This window comes from Urocampus carinirostris, unplaced genomic scaffold (genome assembly GCF_059441175.1).
Source record: "Urocampus carinirostris isolate Australia breed hairy pipefish unplaced genomic scaffold, RoL_Ucar_1.0 HiC_scaffold_42, whole genome shotgun sequence".
In the NCBI taxonomy this organism is placed as follows: Eukaryota; Metazoa; Chordata; class Actinopteri; order Syngnathiformes; family Syngnathidae; genus Urocampus; species Urocampus carinirostris.
The window spans coordinates 12,032-24,571 of record NW_028283149.1 but is presented as its reverse complement, the minus strand read 5'-3'; the positions used below and the strand labels follow the sequence as shown (position 1 = coordinate 24,571).

At 47.5% G+C, this 12,540-nt stretch overlaps 1 protein-coding gene across 1 annotated transcript; it reads left to right on the top strand.

Moving 5' to 3' along the window:
• Positions 1 to 82: 82 nt before the first annotated feature.
• On the top strand, positions 83 to 12,286 carry LOC148345439 (uncharacterized). Its single transcript, XM_088325893.1, has 4 exons — positions 83 to 289; positions 1,676 to 1,775; positions 6,385 to 7,188; positions 10,531 to 12,286. The coding sequence occupies exons 1-4, from the start codon at positions 279 to 281 to the stop codon at positions 10,675 to 10,677; spliced, it is 1,062 nt and encodes a 353-aa protein (XP_088182019.1). The 5' UTR covers positions 83 to 278; the 3' UTR covers positions 10,678 to 12,286.
• Positions 12,287 to 12,540: the final 254 nt, after the last annotated feature.

The window sequence follows — 12,540 nt, the reverse complement described above, 5'->3', positions numbered from 1 at the left end:
CAGGATGCAATTCACAGATTGTCCACTAGGGGGCAGAGTGATCAGTATCTACTACCAGAGGCGTGTTCAGGAGAGTGAGCGATTGCTATCGCGAGCTATCGCTAGCTTCTGAACGGCCAGTGATTATTGAGCGCTCGCGTGCCCGAGTAATCACGGGAGAAAGACCGCTTACTTTGATTTCCAACATGGCGTCGACAGTGCAGAAGATGGAGGATCTCACCCTGACGAGTGCTGTTGGCGATGTATCGTCTTACATTGCCTGGTAATGTTTGTGAACAATGCAAGACAGGTATGACCCTTCCACTGCGTTTAGGATAACCTTAACTGTGTCAATATGCGAACTGTCGCTCATATCAGCCAACTCGCTCAAAGCAAGCTGTAGAACGAAATCCATTGTACTGTCGTCGGCCATTTTGGATCAGTAAGGCAATCACAGTGAGCGATTACAAAACGTTCAGCAGTGCGCGGCAAGCGATTAACAAGCGACTACATGTCTGATTACTCTCCTGAACACGCCTCAGGGTACCCCAAATGAACAAGGCCGCCTGGCTGCTAGAATTTTGTGCATGTTTGGAGCAACCTACCTTTGTGAACAAATCTTCTCAGTAATGACTATTGTTAGGATTTAAACTACTAAAAATGTAGCATTTAACAAATTGTTCGAATTAGTTATCTGACTCCATTAACAAACTTTATTCTCCTAACAACGCATGCTCCTTTCTTTATGGAAAAATGAACAAGAATAGCCGACATTTTCACATGGGGGCAGATTTATTTTCTTAAAGTCTTTAAGTGAATTCCATCCAATTAGCCGAATTAGTCTTCGGTGAGCCTCCCTCTCACGATCTCTCGTCTCTCTTCTTCTGTCTTCCGTCTTTTCCACACGCTGGGGCATTGGCTCCTCCCCCATGGGGCGGGTCAGGTGCCAGCTTCACCACCTCCTCGCCAAAAGGCGCCGCCACGTCTAAAAAACTCACAACAAGAAAGCTTATCAGCCAAACAATGTCTCCTTTCCCGCGTCACAGGCGTCAGCCCTTGTCCCCGTTCTTGCTGTTTTTCTGTAAACATCATTCTTGTCTAGGCTACAATGACCTCGCCCCACAGCTCAGCCAATTAATATCTTTTGTCAAGTCATGTTTATTTGTGATGCCCTTAATCACAAAGAGTCTCAAAGGGCTGCACAGGTTATTGCACAGACTATTATTTCAGATTATTATGACAGCATCCCCTGATCTGAAACCAACATGAGGGCAAGGAAAAACTCAAAAACCTCAACATGAGGAAAATGAAGAAACCTTGAGAAGGGACCACACATCTGGTAATCCCCCTGTATTTGTATTTAAATGTAATTTGTATTTGATTGTAAAAAAATCCCTTATAGTCAAATAAATCAAATATAAAATCCTTAAAGGGAAAGGAAAACCTTAAAAACCTCATCATGATAAAAACGCATAAAATATAGCTAAACTTGAAAACAACTGAAGCGGACGGTGTGCCTCCAATTTTTTTTCATGAAAATAAGTCTGCCTCGTGTCAAAAAACACTGCTCTATACAAAGTCTAAGGACAATGTAGTGTGCCTTGAAACAAAACGCTGGTTAACTTGAAAGTAGCTCATATCATTTGAACAGATTTTGAATTCCAACTCGTCATTTTGTATGAAACGTTTCCTGCAGCATTGTTCCGCCACAAGTGAGGAGGAGGATGGACGAGAAACTTTTCCCGGAGATCACACTTCTCGATCTGCCCATCAGTCCATCCTTCCGTGCGATTGAGGTAAATGCAAACCCCAGCCAATGTTCCTCTGCGTGTGTGCGCAATTGCGCACTACCCAGAGCTTTTCCGCGCACAAGAAAATCTAGCCAGCTCACAAAAATCAGGGTTCCAAATTGCTCATTAAGAAGCCAATTCAGTCAAAGTGACAGTGCACGAAGGTCAAAATACACGGGTTCCCCTGACGCTGGGCGGCAGTAGCTCAGGAGGTAGAGCGCTCGTCTTGGGATCAAGGGATCCCAGTTCGAATCCCGGCTCGTCCGTGTTACATGTCGAGGTGTCCTTGGGTAAGACACTGAACCCCTAATACCTCCAATAAGCAGGTTAGCGCCTTACATGGCTGCAAGGCCGCTATTGGGAAATGTGGAACACATTGTAAAGCGCTTTAGGAAGTCATTGAGTTGAAAAGCGCTATAGAAATGCAGATCATTTCATTTCAAATACAGTATTTTGAAGTCAAGGTTGAAGTTGAGTAACGTCAGTAGAGTTTTTTGAGAGCCGGCTTCTTCGGCTTGGCTCACTAAAAAGGACCGGCTCTTTCGGGTCCCAAACGGCTCTTCGGGTTGTTTTTGCTTCTTTATTCCCTACACGAGCAAATGGGATGTAAAATTCTGCACAAAATGACTTAAAGGAAGGGGGGAAATAGAACAAAATGGAAAAAAATACCAAAATGAAAAAGTAGTGAAAAGCTGAGAAAAAAAGAAACAAAATGAGGAGGAAAAAAAGAGCAGGAAAAAAAGCCAGAAGCAAATAAAGGGAAAAAAGGTAATAGAGAACAAAAAAGCAAGAAAAAAGTAACAGCTCGGAAAAAATAAACACAATGAGATTTATTTTAAAAAGGAATTTAAAAAAAAGAAAAAACAGGGAAAAAGAGGAAAAAGTTTGTGTTGCATTCAAATAATTTCCAATGATATCAAGTGAATCTTGTTGCCAACATTGTACTTCCACTCATAAAAGTAATTAAATACTGTTGTGTATCGTGCAACCGACTCAATAGTTAGTTAGTTATTGCTCCAGCGAAGGTCGGGGGGTCCCGTCCCTGTGCGTTGAGCCGACCAGATGAACCAGGTTTTTCCAATGCTGGCGGTCTTGTGCCAGCTGTTCTGCATCCTCTACGGCAACTCCGTGTTGTTGGAGGTCGCCCGCAACGACGTCGAGCCATCGAGTGCGGGGTTTCCCTCGTGGTCGTCTCCAGCCTGCGGCCTTTGGGTCAAACTGGAGAATGGCTCGTGTCGGATGGTCTGGTGGTAGACGAAGGACATGGCCAAACCAGCGGGTGCGGCGTTGTGCGACCAAGGAAGATGCTTGGGGCTGGCACGTGCGGGCTCTGAGCTCTTTATTGGAGACTCGCTGGGGCCACCTGATGTTCTCGATGGTTCTGAGAGCCCTGCTATCAAAACCATCGATTCTTGTGGCCAGGGTGTCGTTCAGGGGCCATGTTTCTGAGCCATAAAGCAGGATAGGGAGTACGGCGAGGTTGTAAATGCGGAGCTTCGTCTTGCGTGCGATGGTCTGGTGCCGCCAGAGTGGTTTCCAGAGAGACTGCAGAGCAGATGCTGCCAGGGCTCTTCTGCGGAGAATCTCTGGTTTTAGGTCCCCATTGTCTGTCACCATGGACCCCAGATATACAAAGCTCTTGACAGGCTCTACGATGTCGCTACCAATTTGGATGGGAGGTGGATCTGGTCCATCACCGACATACATGAACTTGGTTTTCGTCCAACTCACTTGCAGGCCAAGCCGCGCTGCCTCTTCGCTGTAAATGCCCAGAGCGTCTCTCAGCTGGCTGTAGGAAGTGCTGAGAATGATGGTGTCGTCAGCATACTCCAGGTCAGTCAGGTGGTAGTTGCCGAAAGACACTCCGGGGATGCGCTCACTAACCCTGAACATCAGATGGTCGATGATGCAATTAAAAAGGTCGGGAGCAGCCACACAGCCTTGGCGAACGCCGCTGGAGATAGCAAACCAGTCGGAGTCAATGCCGTTGATACGGACACAGCTCTCTGTGTTGCTGTAGAGCAGCTTGAACAGGGCTATGATCTTGGGTGGTGCTCTGAGAGCTTGGAGGATGTTCCACAGTGAAGAGTGGCAGACGGTGTCAAAGGCGGCCTTCAGATCAATGAATCCGATATATAGATGGCGATCTTTACGGAATTCACGGGTCTTTTCTATCAGCAAACGGACGGCAGAGATGTGGTCCGTTGTGGAGCGGTTGGGCATAAAGCCAGCCTGCTGGGGACGGCGGCAGCTTCTGATTGCTGGAAGGGCACGGCTGAGCAAGATCCTGGTAAAGACCTTGCCCGGGATGGAGAGTAAGGTTATGCCTCTGTGGTTTCCACAGACAAGCCTGTCGCCCTTGCATTTCCAGAAGGGCAAGATGACTCCTCTGGTCCAGTCGGTGGGCAGCTGCTCCGATTCCCACACCTGGTTGAATAGGCGGGTTAGCCACTCCACCATGCCATCACCGCCGGCCTTGAGCATCTCGCCGGTAATGGCACAGATGCCGGGGGCTTTCTTGGTGTTCAGCTTCTTCAGAGCAGCTCTCACTTCCTCGGGTGTTACGGGGTCTGTGCAGCAGGTGTCGTTAGGAGGTGCTGTGCTCGCAGCCCGTAGGAGGGTGGGATCAGCCGGGATGGTGCTGTGCTGCAAGAGGAGGCTAAAGTGCTCCTTCCAGCGCTCGAGGCAGTTGGCTTCTGTCATGATGAGGTTGCCGTCTGAGTCCTTTACCAGGGCTGTCTTTATGTGTGGGCCGCTACGGGCTTGGCGTAGTAGACTGAATACGCGGCTCATGTTGTTGTTGTTGGCCGCGGACTCAAGCTGTTGGGCTTCTGCCTGCCAAAACCTCTCCCTATCTTCAGCAATGGCCACATTGCGCAGGCGATTCAGTCTCCGATACTCTGTGAGGTCGCCTCGGAGTCGGGCCTCACGCCGCTGGTCTATGATGTTTAGTGTCCTCTCTGATATCCAGGGCTTTCTCGGGGAGGATCGCGGGCGTCCGAGGACATTGTGAGCAGACTGGAGGACACTTTCCTTGAAGGCCGCCCAGTCTGTCAGCTTGTCAGGAGCCAGGGTATCAAGAGAGCGGCGGATGGAGCAACTGAAGTCTCTGGCGATGTTGGGGTCGCTGAGTCGGGAGGAGTCGGGGCGAGGCAGAGTCTTGTGCTGGTTGGCTCGGAGCTTTAGCTTGAGCTGGGCCACCAGCAGACGATGGTCTGTGTTGCCAAGCTGCGCTCCTCTGAACACCCGGCAGTTGGTTACAAACGACTTCCAGCGTCGTGATATCAGGATGTGGTCCAATCCCTTCCTGGTTCTGCCATCTGGGCTGTACCACGTCCAGTGATGGATGCATTTCCGGGGAAACCAGGTGTCAGCAACACAAAGGTTGTTTTGGTGGCAGAGGAGGAGGAGGCGGTTGCCATTGTCGTTTGTTGTGCTGTCAACGAAGGTGGTGCCGACAGGTGAGCCGGGGGACCGATCAATGCTGGATAGAGTGGCGTTGGCATCAGTGAGGATGATGGTGACGTCGTGTGGTGGGGCTTGGTTGACAGCCTGGTGGAGTTGGTCAAAGAACGCGTCCTTCGCATCCTCATCAGCGACATCGGTGGGGGCGTAGGCGACGATCACTGTCATCTTGCCGTGATGGTGGAGGAATCGAGCAGACAGTAGTCTGTCACTTATTGGTGTCCAGCTGATGAGGGACCTCCGGAGGGCTTTTGGAATGGCAAGAGCCACACCGTAAAGGCCGGTCCGACTCTCGGGGCCACTCCAGATGTAGCAATGGTTGCCAGCTGTTGTTTCACCATTGCCTTGCCATCGTACTTCACAGAGCCCTGCCATGGTGATGTTATAGCGACAGAGCTCTCGGGACAGCAGGGTGGCAGCTCCGGGGCGAAGGAGTGTCTGGACATTCCAGGTGGCGACACGGGTCTTATGACGAAGATCGATCCGTACTCGTTGGTCGGGGGCAGGCTGGGGTCCGTTACCGTGTTGGTCAGTCCGGCTTCTTTCTCTGGTCAGTTTCGTAACAAAGTGTGTTTCTCCTGGGTGAGTTGTTAGCCCTCCGCAGGATAGTCGGTTGGTGGGGCTGCCACCTCACAGCGTACCGACACGCTGGGGTCTTTGTTTGTCTGGAACCTACCCCGGAGACCGGCCCGCCATGGGTGACCCTACCAGGAGCAAGCTCCCGACGGTATCGCTCTCCAGGGTCACTGGAACACGCAAGCCCCCTCGCCGCATCAAGGCCAGACCCATCCGAGGGGGGCCGACTCAATAAGAACCCCAAAATGTTAATATTATGCGACAAAAGATACCAGGAATAAAAGAAATGGAAATCTTGAGAAATAATTGTAAAAACAAATGATGTTTGTAGTCAATTCATTCAAAAGTGAAAAATAATTTTGCATTGCCGAAAACTCAGCAAAATGTAACACGATGTCAAGTTTTGGACATGTTTGATCATGATTTATTTGCCACACTTGGGATTGCCGTTGCTCACTATTGTTTCAAGCGTTGCTCACCGACTTTGTGTCAACGCTCAGACTCGGGGAAAATGACAGGGAACATTGACCAATGTTCCAACTTGAATGCATATTTTTCTCCTTTCTCATTGCAGACGGAGACCATACCGGACTTTACCGATGACTCTTTAGATTGTTCATCGCAGAACCTAATGAACTTCACGATGGACATAACGAATTCTGATCTGCTGGCACTTGACACCTGGGACACAAAAGGCACCGTTCAATGTCGTCCCGAACGCATTGCGGAGTCCGAGAACCCGAATTCGGAGCCCGTTTTACCTGCATCTCTAGAGAGCGTCCCTCCAAAACCAGAAGAGAAGCCCATCTCCGATGATAAAAGTGTCTCCTTGTTGAGTGGACTTCCGGAACAAGATCCAGAGTCTAAAGCCAATCGCACCACAGACGTCCGGTCGGCAGAATCGAGCCTGGTCTCCCGTCACTGCAACACTTTTGACGCCGAACCGGCGCCAAACATCGCCGTCACTCTATCGGAGACCGGTTTGTCCGGGAGTCGGCACAACACCTTCGAGGCGAGTCCTCCTCGGCTATCGAGGACCTACGACCCGGCTGAAACGTTTATCTTTGACCCCACCTTGGAGCAAAGACCTTTTATCGCTTCCACACCCCTGCCCCGCTGCAAAACGGTGGATTTCTGTGCCAGGACAGACGGCAAATTGCCGGGACCTGAGGAACAGCCAAACCTCTGTTCCGAACCAGAAGCCCGGGTGACGGCTGTCGCGACATCGGACGTCTGCCCTTCAAAAACGCTTCCGTCTCAAGCGCCCGCAAAATCGCTCTTGCCTTTCTTGAAACGGTCGCATTTGACGTCGCTTCCCAGGCGCAGCGAGAAACCGTCTTCGGGTTCCAGCTCCACGCAACGGAAGACACTTGCACAGGTAATGAAAATTTGAGTTTCTCGCCGGCACGGGTGGAAGTGGAAAAGTTGACGTCTGGAAATTGCTGAAATCGGTGGTCGTGATTAGAATAGAATAGAATCTAACTTTATTGTCATTGTTACAACATGGGTTGAATATATTGTGACAACGAAATTGGACGTGGCACTCCAGGTCCACGTTTTACAGTGAGGATAAAGAGAACAAAGAAAACGTTTGTACTGTCCTTGTTGCATGCTTTGTTTTCCTCCGGAGGGGGGTGTATGAGGGGGTGAGGGACAGACAGAGATGTCTGGATCCAACTAGATATTTGATCTTACTGTACGCACGGTCCAGTGTTTTTTTCCCCCGGTTGCTCAGTCCACGTATTGAATGAATTTGGGAAGTACAGTCCTTAAACATGCCCGATTAAAGTCGCCGGCGACGATAAAAGCTGCGTAGGGGTGTGCGAGCTGCTGTTTATTGATAGCAGCGGGCTGGGGATTTAGCGCTATGCTAACTTTAGCATCCGGTGGAACGTAAACGGCAACCACAATGACCACAGTTAGATCTCTCGGTAGATAGAAGGATCTACACGATACTGCCAGAAACTCTATATCGAGTGAGCAGTGTGTATCAATGATTCGGCTGTTATTGCAGCGCATAGTCCCCCACCCGTTTTTACCGGAGTCTCCGTCTCGGTCGTGCCGGTGAAGCGTGCGTCCTGCTCGTTGGACTGTGGCGTCGGGGAAGCCAAGGCTCCGTAATGACAAAAATATTGCAATTTCGGACAAAGCTGTTGGTAACGATCCGTTAAGGCTACAAACAATGTACCGTAATTTCCACACTATAATTCGCATTGGACTACAAGATGCACCCTCCCAATATTTCTTTTGTCACGTTTTTCGAGTCAATTCCCATTTTTTTGTGACGCCCTTCATCCGGAAATGTCTCAAAGGACCGCACGGGCCTCAATGACACCATCCCCTGTACTGAAACCGACACGCAGGCGAGGAAACTCTCAAAACCTCAACATGAGGAATTAAGAAACCTTGAGAAGTCTCAACCGTGACCCTTATAAAGTCGTCATAAACCTAAAAAGTATCAAGAAGTCCCGTCAGCTTGCTTAACTATACAGATCCATTCTAAGCTAAGATGTGCTAACAATTAAAACAAGAGTACATTCAAGTCATTGCAATATGTTTGCTACTCTCACACAATGTTTGAAAATGAAGCGATGTCAAATATTTCACTGTACTACCTCATATGCAGATCATTAGTTTTGGAGCGATCGTCGTTGGGCGTCGATCCAAAAAATACGCAGAGAGGAGATGTGGCAAAAAGGGAACGCGCTTTATTGCATTCGGGACACATTCAAAGTTCTAGATGTTCAACATTGGCTTTTCAGTGATCTCAAATAAAGTTAAGATATCTCGTGAAGGTCGTCCGCCCCGGCTCCCTCAATCAGCTTGTGACCTCTTGCAACAACGTCATCCCACGACCTCCACCAGATGGCTACATACTGATCATGAGTTGTTATCCACATTCCACAACATTAGTATATAAAAAGAAGAAAATACTACTTAAAATAAAAAAAGAATGATGTGCTTTGTTTTAATTTTTTACAGCGCTATCTTCAACCGCTTTGTTTAACAAATTAAGTTTTTAAATGGAGTGTGCTACCTCATGAGCGGTCAATTGGTATATAAAAATCTACTGCCACCTACTGATCTGGATGACTATTTTTGCGGTCTAAGAAGCAGACCACTGACGTGTGGGAGAGCTATAAATTGGCTAACGGTCGAAAAAAAATTAGGCAAGGACTTGTTATGTTTTTAACCAGCTGCAGCGGGGAGAATAGCAGAGAAGACAAGCAACTGACTCGTCCACACTCACTCACTCTAGCCCCCCTCCCCCCGTCTGCCTCTGTGTTTTATTGAAAATGCAAGACACGGAAAAGTACTGGTATGTTGAGACAAAGACAAACGACCAACCCCATGGAAAAGCACTGACACCTTTAAACAAAGACTGGAAGTCTAAGAGAATGCCAATAGGAGCATCAACTGATTAGAAATACACACTTTGAGCAAATGCGGTTAAGCCTACTTTAACCTATTGCAGTTCCTTGTCTGAAGATGGCAAAAATACTGAATAATGGCCGGATTTTTTTGTAAAGATAAAATTGGGCAAATTCCAGCGGCACACTGGTTGAAAAACACTGGTCTAAGTGGTTGTGCTTCTTTTGTTTCCCTTTTAGCGACAATTAACCACTATAGGACACTCCTAAACTATGTTTCCCAAAGGTAAAACGGTTACCGTACGCAGTACGTTTCATTGTAGCGATGCGTTTCCAATTTTAGCCACTGTATTTGTCAGTGTGCGTATATAAGGCACCGTTTTAAATTTCCGGGAAATTTGGGGTTTTATAGTTACGCCTTATAGCCCGTAAAATGCGATACGAGCTAAAATCTCGTTCACTGCTAGCAAATTTAAACGGTGTAAACGGTGCGGCCGTTTTGGGGATCAACAATGACTTTTCGTCTTTTCGTTTCTGTTTTTTGGGTCTTTTTAGACGACAGCATTGTCCAGTGCAGCTAGTCTGCATCCGACAACATCGGGTAAGACGTTGAATTCTTGCGATTGATGCTTTGTTGCGCCGGTGTCATTTCCCCGTTTTCCGCGACACCAGCCACCAGGCCGAAGACGGGGGTGGAGAAGCCCCCGTTCGGTGGACCGAGATCAGGTCGGGCTTCCGTTGCAGGTAATAAAGGTAATGACTCAAGATTAAACTTGGTTTTATGGATGTCCTCTTTAATTTTTTTCTCCTTAGCGGCCACTGCTTCAGTCCACATTCCCCAGTCAAGGAAGCGTGACTTGAGCAGGGATGCAAAGTTGGAAGCAAAGAAGAGCAAGACTGGTAAAAATGGGAAATAGGACATCAATATGACGTTGTCATTTTTCTCAAACTTGGAAATGGGATTAGCTCATGTGCGGCCCCTTCTCGAGGTTTCTTCATTTCCTCAAGCTGAGGTTTTTGAGTTTTTCCTTGCCATCGTGTAGGTTTTAGATCAGGGGATGGTTGCAGTTGATAGTCTGTGGTGCACAGGCGGCCCGCGGGCCAGATTAGGCCCGCTATGGGATTGAATCCAGCCCGCGAGACAACACTCAGAGAAGCGCAAGAGAAAAACAAGCTGCAGGTTGCAGGTTGAAAAATGGCAACTTGATGTTGCCAAAGCCAGGTGCCTCGAACAAAGACACTCTACTTGTATTTCTCTCAATCTCTCTTTTTATGAGCTTATGATTGATGCCCACCTCATATTCTGTTTTGTCCTGTCTCTTTCCGACGCCTGCCTGGCTGATACGAAGGAGAAGGATGATTTGGGATGGGTCAGCGGACCGGCGTCTGACCTGCAGCATGTCAACCCCTGCATTTACCGGCTGGCAGAGACGGGAGGCAGCGTCGTGGCCGTCATAGACTTTCTGGACTGGTTTGCAGGCTGGGGGCGTCGTTGATGTCATGCACTTTCCGGACATTTTCATTATCTTACCTTATGTTTACTATTATGTGTACAGTAATGCTAATTGTAATTCACCCTGGTCAATCCTGGAAGGGGGATTACCACATGTGAGGTCCTTTCTCAAGGTTTCTCTTTTCTCCTCACACTGAGGTTTTTGAGTTGTTCCTTGCCCGCATGCTGGTTTAAGATCAGGTCATTGTGTCATTTTGTAACTGTAATCCTGTGCAGTCCTTTGAGACATTTTTGTGATTAAGGGCTATATAAATTGACTTGACTTGACTTGACAATTTGACTTCACCCCTTTTCTCCCACGCTCTGTCTCTTTCACTCTCTGTGTCTCTCTTTTTCTCTTCCTTTGTTGCTCTTTGTCTCTTTCTCTTTGTGTCTTTTAACCTTATTCTGCTCTAACTTCCTTTTTTTCCTTTTCTCTGTTTTCTCTTTCTCCATTCCTACCCTTCTTTTCTCTCCTTCTGTCTTTCTATTTCTCTTTGGATTTCTTCCTCTCCCTTTCTTTTCCCCCTTTCACGACTTTTTATCTCTCTCTCTCTTTCTTTTTCCTGCCCTCTCTCCTTTTCCCTCCCTCTTTCTCTTATTTCTTTGTCTCTCTTTTTCTTTCTCTTGAATCTCCTCGTCCGGCCCCCGACAGAATGTTTGTTCTATCGTGTGGCCCCCGAGTTCAAATGACTTTGACAACCCTGCTGTAGTGTGTATAGGCTTTTGAGACTACTTGTCGCAAATGAATGTGACTTCGAATCTCAATATTGTTGACCGTATCCTTCCGTGTGACACAGGTGAAAAAAGAAATTTTCCCTACTTTGCTCCCCGACTAGGCTTCTCTTAAAAATGGTGCGTCGCTTAGAGGAGTTAGGCAGAATTTCTTACTCTCCGCCACCATCTACTGGCTTGAAGTCACGATTGCACCCTCATTCATGATGTGCGTGCTTTTCTTTGAATCGCTCGAAAAAAAAACATTTTGGGGGTGGTTGGTGTTTGGACGAGGAGCAGGCCAATTCTTACTTTCACCACTTTCATGCTACACGAGCGAATGTAAAGGAAAAAACAAACCGGCGGGAAGAGCTTGCAGTCACTCACCAGCTCTCCCCTGAGCCCCCTGTCTTGGAACCTAATATGTTCGTACAGCTGCTTGAAATCCTTAAATGCTTGAAATTGAATGTTGTGTTTTCTAGGGTTACAGTGCTTGAATTTGGGTGAAGTGCTTGTAAATGCGCGAATAGGTTGCCATGTTGTTTAACAAATCTGACATTCTGACTTCCGTGACACCAGTTTATTTGAGCGCGTCTAAGAAATGCAAACGCATCATGAGGTGACTGGGCCTTCAATGATGACGCAAGCCAGGAGATGGCAGCATAGAGCAACAAAGTTCTAAATTCTGTACAGCTCCTTTAATTTCAAGAAGAATCGGCTTCCTTGGCTATCACCACCAACCTTAAGTACATTTTTAGTTCCGGTGTGATTAATAATAGTAATGATAATGACAATTGATCTTTTATTCTTCATAACTATATAGTAATGTATTATTCTTTTAGAATGGTACCGGAGAAGTGGCCAAATTGGCTTTGAAACTCCTTTAAAAGTGCTTGAATTTGGCCATGCATCAAATTGATGAGCCCTTTAAACAGTGTTTTTGAATGGATCAAACTATAAGGGACCCATTTCCATCTCACAAGTTTGTATTATGTTCCATGTTACCTTCAGGTGCCGCAGATAATGGCGTGGCCAAGCTTGGAGGCCTCAAGCCACAAGTGAATCTCCGTCAAGTGGAAAAAGGCTCAGGTAAGTCAGACGAGTGCTTGGTTCTGACTTCTAAAGGCAGTTGTGTGTTGGTACTGTAAGGTTT

Bases quoted from the DNA above. Each gene is read 5' to 3' on its own strand.
- LOC148345439 (XM_088325893.1), top strand. The intron at 1,776-6,384 runs GTAAATGCAAAC...TTCTCATTGCAG, and splicing joins CATCCTTCCGTGCGATTGAG to ACGGAGACCATACCGGACTT. The intron at 7,189-10,530 runs GTAATGAAAATT...GCTGATACGAAG, and splicing joins AACGGAAGACACTTGCACAG to GAGAAGGATGATTTGGGATG.